The sequence below is a fragment of the Bos taurus genome, chromosome 5, assembly GCF_002263795.3.
Source record: "Bos taurus isolate L1 Dominette 01449 registration number 42190680 breed Hereford chromosome 5, ARS-UCD2.0, whole genome shotgun sequence".
In the NCBI taxonomy this organism is placed as follows: domain Eukaryota; kingdom Metazoa; phylum Chordata; class Mammalia; order Artiodactyla; family Bovidae; genus Bos; species Bos taurus.
In genome coordinates this window covers 114,489,971-114,502,802 of record NC_037332.1, presented here as the reverse complement: position 1 = coordinate 114,502,802, position 12,832 = coordinate 114,489,971, and the positions used below count along the sequence as shown (strand labels likewise).

General features: G+C 49.2%; 1 protein-coding gene across 7 annotated transcripts in view; it reads left to right on the top strand.

The window, feature by feature from the left end:
- The window catches only part of EFCAB6 (EF-hand calcium binding domain 6), a 253,969-nt gene that overhangs the window by 8,848 nt on the left and 232,289 nt on the right, over positions 1-12,832 (top strand). For 5 of the 7 annotated variants that reach the window (XM_059887190.1, XM_059887189.1, XM_010805781.4 and 2 more), the window contains one exon: positions 11,840-11,985. The exons of 1 other annotated variant lie outside the window; for it this stretch is intronic. In XM_059887190.1, coding sequence (XP_059743173.1) covers positions 11,847-11,985 — 139 coding nt within the window. In that variant the 5' untranslated portion in view covers positions 11,840-11,846. Of the gene's footprint in view, positions 1-11,498; positions 11,588-11,839; positions 11,986-12,832 lie in introns of all 7 variants that reach the window. One more of the 7 variants, XM_005207460.5, reaches the window with a different exon arrangement.

The window sequence follows — 12,832 nt, the reverse complement described above, 5'->3', positions numbered from 1 at the left end:
GTTCGTGCTGATATAAGTGATCCCGAACCCACAGCACTCAGTTCGGTTAAGCTCAGGAAGCGTTCTTTTTGGACCGCTGTCATCAGATGTGGTGCCTGCTCTCGTGGCGTTGATGGTTCTTAACAGGGAACATAGACATCAAGCAATCCTAAGGGTCATGGATGGGAATTAAGAAAACCTTTCACTCAGGTCACTGGTTCTCAGTACAGGGGATGAGAGTGAGAAATCACAGATGATGCCAGGACTTGTACCTTGGCTGACGGGAAAGAGTGAGGATCTGGAACAAAATCCAGGAGTGGCGGGGTGTGAGGAGAGAGAGAGAGAGGGTGTGTGTGTGTGTGTGCATGTGTGCATTTTGGGAGGAGAATGCTGTTTGGATGACTGGGCTGTGAAAATCCTCCCTTCGTTAATTTGACAAACACTTTTGGAGCTGCAGAGGTGTGCTGGGTGCACTGGGGCAGGGGGTACCGTAGCACCGAGCCACTGTTTTATTTCGTGCAGTCTATAATGAAGTGTATAATTTCCCAAATGAAAGCATAATCACCTACTGAGATGCGTGCAGCTCAGGGGAAGGACAGGCTGTGATGAGAGACTCTACCAGGAGGATGTGGATGAGGCGAGCCGGGGGACGTCTCCAAGGAGGGGGTGGGCACGCTGGGATCTGGAGGAGAGAGGAGTTAGCTGGGTGAGGAGTAGGACGGGGGATCTGGGCAGAGAGCCCCGTGGGGCCGAGGGAAGCAGGCGGGGAGGGTGACAAAGGCAGGAGCTGGGTCCTGTGCTGCCGGGTAGGCCCTGGCAGGCACACTGTGTCGTGTAGCTAACGTACGTTCATTGTCGTTCAGTTCACTACGCCGTGTCCGGCTCCCCTCGACCCCATGGACTGAGGCACGCCTGTCTGTGGCTTCCCTGTCCTTCACTGTCTCCTGGAATTTGCTCAAACTCATGTCTGTTAATTCGATGCATGTTTATTAGAGAACGTTTAAAGACTGATGTTAGCACCATCCCAACATAGCTGTTTTGTCTAGAAAATAGACCCTGTCCACCCTTGGAAATAACATTTTTATACCGTGTGTATATAGTATACGTTTTCCTCTTAACCTTGTCCTAAACATGTTTTTCCATTTCCACGTGTTCTATATTATTTATAATAGTGGTAAATAATCACCTGCTCAGACTTGGCGAGCCTTGTGTTATATATATTTTTGAAATATTTATTTGTGATTTATTTGGCTGTGTTGGGTCTCAGTCGTGGCCCACGGAACCGTCATGTCACGAGGTGGGGAGGGGCGTCTTCCGTGGCGGCTGAGGCTTAGTTGCCCCGAGGCATTGTGGGATCTTAGTTCCCCGACCAGGGATGGAACCCACGTCCCCTACATTGCAAGGTGGATTCTCAACCACTGGACCACCAGGAGAGTCCCTTGTGTTTTATTTTGAGTTAACTTCTGAGCTGGTGTGGGTGGGTCTCGTGGCATATATGGGTAGACGTGAAATTTACGCTGCCAGAGAACGTATTTGTGAAAATGAGGTTTGGGAGGAAGGTGAAAGCCCATGTTGGGGTCTGAGGAGACCTTGGTGTAGCGGAGGGTGGGGACCCTGGATGGAGGAAGGCTGAGAGGCTCAGACTGTCTGGGTGCTGGCTGGGAAGGAGGTCAGTTTATAAACGGAATTTTCCACTAAATTGAATTCAGATGACTGGCTAAATTGTTTTTTACGATACCCTATCATTTGAAATATATTTGTAAATCAACTTGCATTCTTATAATTCCTATGTTTAGAGCAGTGAGGGGTTGCCAGCCAATTCTAAGATCTTAAGGGAGTACGGGACCCAGATGAGGGAGGCAGACTGGGCTTCACACATTAGTGCCACGAACCCAGGAATCCTCATATTTGACTAGTTGTTCATGTAGATGTTTATTCGCCAAGTTGTGTCCGATTCTTTTGTGATCCCATGGACCATAGCCCACCAGGCTCCTCTGTCCGTGGGATTTTCTAGGCGAGAATACAGGAGTGGGCTGCCATTGCCGTCTCCATTATGTAGACGACTCACTTCATTTTCTGCATGTTCTTTTGAGTAGGTTGCAGAATTGTTAGACTGTTTTGCAAATGCAAGGTATCCTTTCTTGATAATTGATAGGTTTTCTCATCGCTCTATTAATATGTACAGACTTCATGGTTCTTATCTCCGTGTTTGTGTGAGCTTGCCCACAGACCACATGCAGGCACCTGGGCCAGTGCACACCCCTGGTACAGTTGGGCAAAAAGCTCGGTGCCTCTGGGTCTTGGCCTCATGAGTAAATCTGGCTTTTCCTGCTAGTGTTTCATTTCTCTGCCTCTAAACATGTGGATGAAAAATGAAATGAAATGTTAGTTGCTCAGTTGTATCCAACTCTTGTGACCCCATGGACTGTAGCCTGCCAGGCTCCTCTGTTCATGGAATTTTCCAGGCAAGAATACTGGAGTGGGTTGCCATTCCCTTCTCCCGAGGATCTTCCCAACCCAGGGATTGAATCTGGGTCTCCGCATTGCAGGCAGATGCTTTATCATCTGAGCCACCAGGGAAGCTAAAAATGTGCATAGCGGTATCTAACTCACAAGGTTGATGATTAACCAGTGGCCTGAAAAATGGGTTCTTGTGAGGTGACGGTAGTTGAATCCCCGAAATACAGCATGTGCTGGTCTTTTAACTCCATTTTGATGTCAAACTGGGAACTTTCCTCGTAAGCTTCCTTAAAAACTATAGACTTGTCCATGTAAATCAGCTTCAGGTTCTTGTGAAGCCGTGGTCCCAGCTTGTTATTAAAACACAGAGGCTGGGCCCCCCAGCTCAGGGGATTCAGGTTGGTCGGTCTGGATGGAGCCTGGGAATTTGCATTTCTGATAAGGCCCCAGGTGATGTTGGTATGGCTGGTTCAGGGACCACATTTGAAGAACCACTGAAAGCTGTATGTCTGCTTCAATAACCTTTTAAAACTAATTTTTTTTTTTTGACGGAAAAGAAACGCACAGAGAAAATAATAGTATTAGTAGCAACAGAAAACCATGTTCTGTCTGCTTGAGGAATCTGGAAATGGAATAATAGCTCCAGTCCTGTTGAGATGGACCCCAAGGACGTCTCGGGCAAAGTCTTGAAGCCAGTGCCTGAGCCGGGAGATGCAGGTCAGGAAGGCAGGCATCACCGTGACTCTAGGTGCGCCGTCAGGGTGGCCGGACGTGCTGCGGGAGTACCTCGTTCCTGCTCTTTGAAAACACGTGCCATTTTCTTCAAATCCTGAGTTAGGTCTCGTGCTCCTGGGGGGCCGGGTGGGTCATACTCTTCTCTCTGGCCCTCCACTCGCGCCTGCAGCACTGGCTGGAGGATGAATGGTCGAGAGCAGAGTTGGTTGGCAAGTGCTTCCACCAAGGATGTTTAGGTGGGACACCCAGACCAGAGGCTCCGTGTTCAGAGCTGTCCAGATTTGGCTCTCTGAAATATTCATGTCATAATTGAAGTCTCACTAGCTTTCACAGTCCCGCAGTTGGTAGAAATGAGGATCGGAGAAGACCCAACAGGTCATCCAGACCATTCTCCCGCTGGAAGAGGCTTATTCCCTGCAGTGCACTCAGCAGCATTAGGAGGAATTACTTTTCATATGATTACTTTTTTTTTTCCTTCTCATTCTGTCTTCAACTAAGTGTTTCTTGAATTGAATCACTTTGCATTCAAGTAATAAAATGCACAACAGGCAGTCCATTTCTGGGTGATTATCTCACTCCTCAGGTGGCGTAATAAGGCAGGAGGCCAGAGCCCTGGCATGCCTTATTGTTATTAGGAAGGGAATTTATGGACAAAATAAAGAAAGTGGCTGTTTGCATCAGCAATAACCACAACGAGGAGCGCGGTCACGGCCGATCCCCCCACCCCTGTGCTCGGAGCGCAGGGCAGGCAGGAGCCCGGTACCCTAACCGTGCAGGTGGCGGTCGGGGTGGACAGAGGCGTAGCACCACTGCCTTCAAGGGGCTTGTTGTTTATTTTGCAAAAAAGCAGCAGGAAAGCCTTGGCTGTTGACTTGTACCTGGGAGGGGCCCGTCTCGGGCACCAGCTCCGGGCTTCGCTTTGTGTGCCTGGGCCAGTCGCTTCCTGCTGTGCGCTCCCGAGTCCTCACCTATGAAATGGGAAGAGCCGTAGGTGGTTGGGCTGGGAAGGGTTAAATGATGAGTTGTTTTTTTTTTTTTTTCCCCATAAATCTTAAGCGCATTTCCCGGCTCAAAGGAATCCCTATTAAATGCTAATAGGATTAGAATAATTTTTTTCCCCCTTAAAATTCTTCATAAGCTGGAGCTTCTGTGTCTCTTCTTCAGCCCGTGCTTGCACCAAGGATGTTTAGGTGGGACTCCCAGGCAGGCTCCGCGCTCACAGCGGTCCGGGTTGGCTCTCACGTGCCTCATCGTTCCCGCACCCTCGGTGTTCTTTCCCGAGTACGCTGTGGCGTGTCCTCACTTCCCTCACACATGCCCTCCTCTTGCCACTTCACACGTGCTGTCCAAGGAGGAAAGAAAGAAAGTGAAGTCGCTCAGTCGTGTTTGACTCTTTGTGACCCCCATGGACTGTAGCCTACCAGGCTCCTCCGTCCATGGGATTCTCCAGGCAAGAGTACTGGAGTGGGGTGCCATTTCCTTCTCCAGGAGATCTTCCCGACCCAGGGATCGAACCCTGGTCTCCCACATCGTGGGCTGACGCTTTACCGTCTGAGCCACCAGGGGAGTCCGCTGTCCAAAACGCGGACCCAGATGAAACCCAGCTCGGTGGCCTCCCCGTGCAGCAGCTGACTGTGGCTGGAGAAAGGCCGCCTCCGCCTGCCCTGGCCCTCAGGTTCCTGTCCACGGGCCTCTGGTGGGCTCTCTCAGCCCTCTGCTGGTCGTGCGTGCTGCTTCTCCCGCCCTCCTGCTCGCCTTCCCATCCAGCCAGCTGTCCCTTCACCCTCAGTCCTGAGATGCCTGTCCCCGTCCTCATGTGCTGCTGCTGACCCGACTTCCCTTTCCCTGAGAAGAGAGAGCCAGCAGGAGGGGACTCCCACGTGCCTTCCGCTCAGTGTCTGCTCACACGCTCTGCTGTCTGGTTGTCATGAGCCATCCCTGTGCCTAGAAGAGGCTCCGGCACCCAAGGAGATCCTGTCTCCACTGGCAAACCCACCGGAACTACCCATTCCCTCCCTTCTCTCCTGCTTCATCCCTCTTGGCCTCCAAGGCTGGTCGCGACCACGAGTATTCAGACCTGCTGCCAGTTCTCCTGTGATAAAGACAGCTCTCTGTGGCTGCCCATCTCTCCTCTGCTGCCCCCCACCCCACTGCTGCTTTACAGCCGAGTTCCTGGAAACAGGTGCCCCTGTCTGCTGTCACTGATTCTTCTCTGAGTTTATCTGAACTCAGGCAAGCTTCCTGCCAACCACCCGGTCCCACCAGTGTGGCTACTGTTCAGACCATCGGTGGCTCCTGCCTGGCTTCGTCCCGGGGCAGTTCTTGGTCATCTTACGTGGTTATCCCTGTAACCTTTGACACACAGCATCACCCCCTCCTCCTTGACACACTTTCTTCACTTGGTTCCCTGGACACTCCGGTCCCCCGGTTTTTCTCTTCTCCCGCTGGTTGCTCTTCCTCGGTCTCCTTTGCCAGTTCCTCATGTCCCTGAGCTCTGAAAGTCAGTGTACCCCAGGGCTTGGCCCCGGCAGCTCTTCTTTCTCACACCCCCTTTCCTGGTGGGCTGGTCCGATAGCATGCCTTTACGTGCATTGTATGCTGATGATCCCCAAACTTCCATCTTTATCAAACCTTGTGCATCCAGCCGCCTATTCAGTATCTCCACCGGGATATCTAGTAAGCATCTCAGATGTAACACGTCCAGAGGAATTCCTGATCTTCCCCTCCAGACAGTCTACCTGCTATCTTTCCCATCTCAGTTCACAGCCACTCGATCCAGCCTTTCTTTTGCACAGCAGATCCGATCTGTAAAGCTCTTTAGAATGTGCCTGGAATCTGATCATTCCTCAGCACTTTCCCCAGAAGGACCCCACTCCCCACCACAGCTCCTCTTTCGTGGACGATGGCAGGAGACTTGTAACCGGTCTTCCTGTTTCCTCTCTTGCCTCTGTCGATCCATTCTTGACATGCAACCAGAGGGATCCTCCAAGTACAGAGGCCAGAGCGTGATCCTGTGCCTAACCCTCCAGCCGCTCAGCGTCTTCAGAGCCTAGCGCTCACGGGGCCCAGTGCTTTCCGTCCGTCTGCCGCCTGCTGCCTCTTTGCCCTCCTGGCAGCTCTGCTCCCTTCAGACCTTTGCTCAGTGTCTCCTGTTCTCCTCCTCTACTCCGTTTATCCCCACAGCAGTTACGCATGTGTACAGTGCTAGTGCTAAGTCGCTTCAATCGTGTCCTGACTCTTTTCAGTCCCGTGGACCACAGCCCCTCAGGCTCCTCCGTCCATGGAACTCTCCAGGCAAGGAGACTGGAGCGGATCCCCTTCTCCAGGGGATCTTCCCGACCCAGGGATCCAACCTGCCTTTCTTGAGTCTCTGGCATTGGCAGGTGGGTTCTTTACCACGAGTGCCACCGGGGAAGCCCACTCGTGTTTAATTTACTTATTTTATTTGCTGTATGTCTTCCATTACTAGAATCTAAGGTCCCCGAGGGCTGTGATTTTGCCAGTTTTGTTCATTGACCAACCCCCCACCCCGCCGCAAGGCTTCAATCTGCTGCTGCTAAGTCGCTTCAGTCGTGTCTGACTCTGAAGGCTCCAGTCTAGAAGGAGCTTAACAAGCACCTTTTGACTGAGCATGTACAGAGCCACGTTCTTCTGGAAATTTACCAGTGCTGTGATTCTAGGTTTCAGTGCAGTTAAGTGTGTCTGGTTGAAGAAGGAGATATGTGGGAGAGCGGTGGAAGCTCTCAGCCTCACCCAGCATTAGCCCCGGGGCGGTCCCGGCCTGCAAGGACCTACCGACGGTCGGTGGCAGATAGGACAGGTGCAGACTGACGCAGTGCTGGGCGTCTCTTCGTGCAGGCCTGCCCGAAGAGAGGGAAGCTGAGCACCGGCCAATGTGGATTTCCTGTACGTGAGGAAGTCCGATCCATTTCTTCAACCCTGTAAACTTGAGGTTCTTCAGATCCAGTGCGTTAGAGGTGCTGCCTAGCCTGAGTCTGTGTACTCAAATAGTGCTGCGCACACTCACCTCGGCTTGACTATTATTAATTATGCACGTTTGTTGCAGTGTGAAGCCCAGCAGGGAAAACTGTTTTCTTTTTCGGCTGTGCTGGATCTTCATTGCTGCGCGAGATTTTCTCTAGTTGGGGTGCACAGGCTTCTCATCGCGGTGGCTTCTCTTGTTGCTGAGCGAGCCCCGGCTCTAGGGTGAGAGGACTTCGACAGTTGCAGCCCATGGGCTCAGGAGTTGGGGCTCCCAGGCCCTAGAGCACAGGCTCAGTAGTTGTGGCACACAGGCTTAGTTGCTCCGCAGTATGTAGGATCTTCCTGGACCAGGGATCAAACTTGCTTCTCCTGCATTGGCAGGTGGATTCTTTACCACTGAGCGACCAGGGAAGCTCCAGCTCCCAGATCAGGGATCAAAGCCGTGTCTCCTGCATTGGCAGGCAGATTCTTTACCACTGAGCCACCAGGGAAGCCTGAGAAAACTTTTTTTTTCCCCAGCTGAAAAGGATGGCCAAGTTAGGAGCGTCAGACAGGTGATGGCTATAAAACTTCCTTATAGCGCTTGAACTTAGGCCTCTTGGTTCACTTGAGGCAAGGGAGAGTTTTGTCTCTTACTCTTATACCTAAAGTGGCCAGAAAGGAGTGAATCAAAAATTTGCCCTGATTTCTGAAATGCCAATAAGCCACAGACTGGCAGTCTCTGAGTTGCAAATTCCTAAATGCATGTAATAGCATGGTGACCACTGAGGGCTAGTGCCTCCTGCTGGCGGGTGTAGGGAGCACAGCCAGTTTTGCCCTAACTGTGGGGTATCAGCCTGGTTGGGCACTTCCCCACAGCGCCCCAGATAAACAGGACATCCCCAATGCCAAAGGTGCCCAGGCCAGTAGCTGCTCTCTTTGCCTCCGCCTCCTCCCCTCCCTCTCCTCCTTCCCCTCCTTTTTCTGTCCTATTCTGATATAACTCATATACCATAAAATGAATCCTTTTAAAGCATACAGTTCTGTGGCTTTTAGTGTATTCACTGAGGGTGTGACCATCACCACTAACCTTTGACACCTCCAAAGAAACGCCATACTCATTAGCTGTTCCATATCCCCCTACCTTTAGACCCTGGCAACTGCCTAATCTGCTTCCCATTTCTATGGATGTATTTATTCTGCGTGTTTTGCATCAGTTGAATTATACAGTACATGGTTGGCCGTAGCGTAACGTTTTCAAGACTTGTTTGTGTTGTAGCATGAATCAGTGTTTCATTCCCTCTTATGGCTGAATTTTGTACGTGCTGCTTTAGTCGCTCAGTCGTGTCCGACTCCTGCGACCCCATGGTCTGTAGCCCGCCAGGCTCCTCCGTCCATGGGATTCTCCAGGCGAGAGAACTGCAGTGGGTTGCCACTTCCATCTGCAGAATTATGTATAGCCCGCTGAATGAGTAGACACTTTTTGCTGATCTGTTTCCTCATTGATGGGCCTTTGGGTGGTCTCCACTCTTTGGCTGCTGTGGGTATACTGCTATGAACATTTGTGTACAGTTTCCACGTGGACATGAGGTTTTCAGTCCCTCACCAGTACTTGTTATTGTTTCTTTGATTATACCATCCCTTGTGTGCTGTGTGCTTAGTCGCTCAGTTGTGTCCAACTCGTCGTGACCCCCGTGGACGGCAGCCCTCCAGGCTCCTCTGTCCATGGGGCTTCTCCAGGCAAGAATACTGGAGCGGGTTGCCACGCCCTCCTCCAGGGGGTCTTCCCAACCCAAGGATCAAACCCAGGTCTCCCGCACTGCAGGTGGATTCTTTACGGACTGAGCCGCCAGGGAGGCCCCCGGGGGGCTTAATGGATGCCTTCTTGTGCTGCTGACTTGTATTTTCCTAATGACTTGTGATATTGAGCATTTTTCATGTACCTGTGTATCTTCTTGGGAGGACTGTCTGTTCAGACCCTTTGCCCATTGTTAAACTGGGTTATTTGCCTTTTTATTATTGAGTTGGAAGAGTTCTTGATATAGTCTACATATTAGATTCTTATCAGATATATGATTGACAAATAATTGACTCCATTCTGTGGGTTGTCTTTTCAGTTTCTTGATAGTATCCTTTGAAGCACAAAAATTTTTAATTTTAGTGAAGTCCAGTTAACATTCCTTCTTTGGTTGCTTGCATTTTTCATGTCATATCTAAGATATCATCACATAATTCCAAGTCACAAAGATTTACATGTATGTTTTCTCCTAAGAATTTTGTATTTTCAGCTCTTAAATTTAGGTCTTTGGTTGATTTTTCATTAATTTTTGTACATGGTGTGAAATGGGGGTCCCGTTTCATTCTTTTGGCTGTGGATATCCAGTTGTTCCAGCACCATTTGTTGGAAAGACTATTCTTTCTACATTGAGTGATCTTGCAGCCTTATCAAAAATCAATTAATGCTGCACCTAAGGGTTCATTTCCAGATTCTCCATTTTATTCTGGTGTGTTGTGCCTTCATTTTCACTTATCTAGAAGTATTTGCTGATTTCTATCATGATTTTTTTCTTTGACTCACTGGTTATTTAACAGTGTGTTGTGTAATTTCCATGTATTTGTGAATTACCTAATTTTTTGTTACTTCTAATTTCATTCCCATGTGATTGGAGAACATACTTTGATGCTTTCCGTCCTCTTAAATTTGTGGAGGCTTGTGTTAGGGCCTAGCATGTGTTGTCTGTCCTGGAAACTGTCCCCTGTCTATTTGGGAGGCGCGTGTCCTGTCGTTGTCGGGTGAGCTGTGCTGTAGTCGTCCGTTAGGTCCTGTTGGTTTAAAGCGTTGTTGTTCAGCTGTTCTGTGTCCTTGTTAGTCTTCTGGCTAATTGTGTCCATCCTGAGAGTGAGTATCAAAGTCTCCAGTTATTATTGTTGCAGCATCTAGCTCTTCTTTGAGTTTACCAGTTTTTACTTCGTGTCTATTGGGGCTCTGTTATCAGCTCTGCGTATATGTTTGTTTTACCTTCCTTTATTCTTTCTTTACTGCTCTTTACTTACATAGGTCTGAGTTCTGCTGCACATGAGTTTTTTCATCTTTCTGAAGAATTTATTTTAATAATTCTTACAACCAGGTCTACTGGTGACATTTCCTCAATTTTTGTTGATATGATCAGGTCTTTGTCTTTAAATCTGAAGGATGTTTTGCTGGATACAGAATTCTACGTTGGTGGATTTTTTTTTTTTTTCCTTTTGACACTTGAAATATTTCATTCCACTCTTTCCGTGTTTGCATGGTTTCTGAAGACAAGTATGTGTAGGCCATACTTTTTTTTGTGGTTGCAAGTGTCATAAAATTTTTGTTGAAAACTGGGCAATTCTCAAATCATCTTGGCCCTCCTTTCCATTTTGTTTGTTTAGAGGCTCTTCTAAACTAACTTGGTAAGTTCTGTATCGTTTGTCATGCATGGCCACCGAAGTGTCCCTGACTGGTCAGCAGCTGGGACAGAACTCTCTTTAAATGCCTGGACACAGCAGCCTGATAGTCTTTGCTGAGGGCTCTTGGTGTGTGTTGAGCCTTCTGTCCACACTCAGGCAGGCAGCTTACAGCCTTGGCTCGGCCTTCACCTCCTGCTGTGCAGAGCCTCCCAAGTCCGCCAGTGCTGAGGGCCTGCTCAGCTCTTTCTGAGCAAGCGCATAGCCCCAGACACGCGCACCACCTTGTAGATCCCCAGGAATATGTGGGAGCTTCTCAAAGCCCCTCTGGACATCTTGTTCCCTAGCTTTTCCGTTTAAGCTACTTAGTTAGTCTTTTATTTGCTCTATCTGTTATCCACCCTCCTTGGGCAGCTAGAATTTTAAACAACAGTTGCCCCTGAATTTTTTTTTTTTTCAATCAAATGCCTTTTGACAATAGCTGGTCCTCCCTGGGAAAGCTCTGAATCAGTTCAAATAAAGACAGCCTTGCATGTGGGGGTCTTTCAGGGAACCCTCAGGTAAGTCATAGAATGAAGAGTTTATGCTAATGGGGCTTTGAAGGTGCTTCCACCCTGTTCTTCCCCTTCCAGGGTCTGGCGGGCTGCTGGGTTTTCCCTGTGATGGCAGGATGTTGGTTTCATGGCTACTGCAGATTTGGGGATGAGGGGAGATAGGGAACAGGGGAAGTCAAAATGCCACAAAATGGGGGTTCATTCCCGGATTCTGGCATCTCCCATGAGTGAGTACTCCCCAGATTGCTGCAAACTTTGGTTAGTTTCCAGAGTTCTGAAACAGCTGATTCTGACAGTTCTTGCCAGTGTTCTCATTACTCTTTTGGAGAAGGTTTTCAGAGGCCTTCACTCTACCATTTCTGGTGCTCTTTTCCCCAGCTACGCCTCTGACTGTGTGTCGGATGAGTTCAGAGGACCGAAACTTTCCACCCTTCCCGCCCCACCCGCCAGGAATGAGTGACTAGCAGGTACAGGTGTCCTGTCCAAACGCCTCTTTGTTTTCCCATCTTTGAAGATTATTGGATCTGCTATAAAAGCGAGTCTAAAACCCACAATTTTGTATTCACTTTAAGAGGGGGTCTCTGAAACATTGGCGAGGTCCTGACCAGCTACATTTTTACAGTCCCCGGCTGCCCTTTCAGAAAAGGAGTAGATGGGAGGCTGGCCTCACTGGGGGATGTGGTTGAGGGTCATGTGACCTGTTTTTGTTCATTTCACAGGGATTTAATGTGCAAAATGGCAGTTGTACCAGATTGGCATATTATATGTCCTTACACACGGAAATTCACACATTCAAGACCGCACTCTTCACCATGCAGAGTGTATTCAAGGAGTGTTTTCCAAAATATGTTCAGACCTTCTTCATGTGAGTATTCCTGAGCAAATGGTACTGATAGTGCATGCTGGACTCTGCACAGAGGCCTCACACGATGTGTTGTCAGCCCAATAAAGCTGTGAAATAGATTCTGTTACTGTGCCTATCTTCTGTATGGGGAATCTGAGACCCAGGTTTATCAAGCCACTTGCCCAAAAGTTATGTGGTTTTTAGGTGGCAGGGTTGGGATTTGAACCCAGACATTACAGGAGCCATGGAATTAAACTACTATATTATCTAGTATACTGCCTCACTCAGGTTTTTTCTTAGTTAATAAACTATATTTTTTGAGTAGCTTTTTTTTTTAAAAAAATTTTTTATGCTATGCTGTGCAGCTCGTGAGATCTTAGTTCCCTGCCCAGGGATTAAACCTGGGCCACGGCGGTGAAAGCACCAACTGAGCCTTAACCCCGGGACCACCAGGGACGCCCTGAGTAATTTTAGGTTTACAGAGAAACTGAGCTACCGTGCAGAGAGTTCCTGAACACTTCTGCACTCCCCTCCCCAGGTTCCGTTATTACCAGCGTTCGCAATGGTGTGTCCTGTACACTTCTGCACTCCCCTCCCCAGGTTCCGTTATTACCAGCGTTCGCAATGGTGTGGGACAGTGTTTACAAGTGACACACCATTACTGGTACGTTACTGGAGTTCACACTCTTTGTTTTGTGCATCCTCTGGGTTTTGATCAATGTGTGACGATGTGTATCCACTGTTACCGCGTCTCACAGACAGTCTCACTGCCCGGAAACGCCTCCGTGCTCTGCCTGTTCATCCCTCCCTCCCCCTGGTTGCAGGCAGCCGCTGGTCTTCCTGCTGTCTCCGTAGTTTTGCCTCTTTG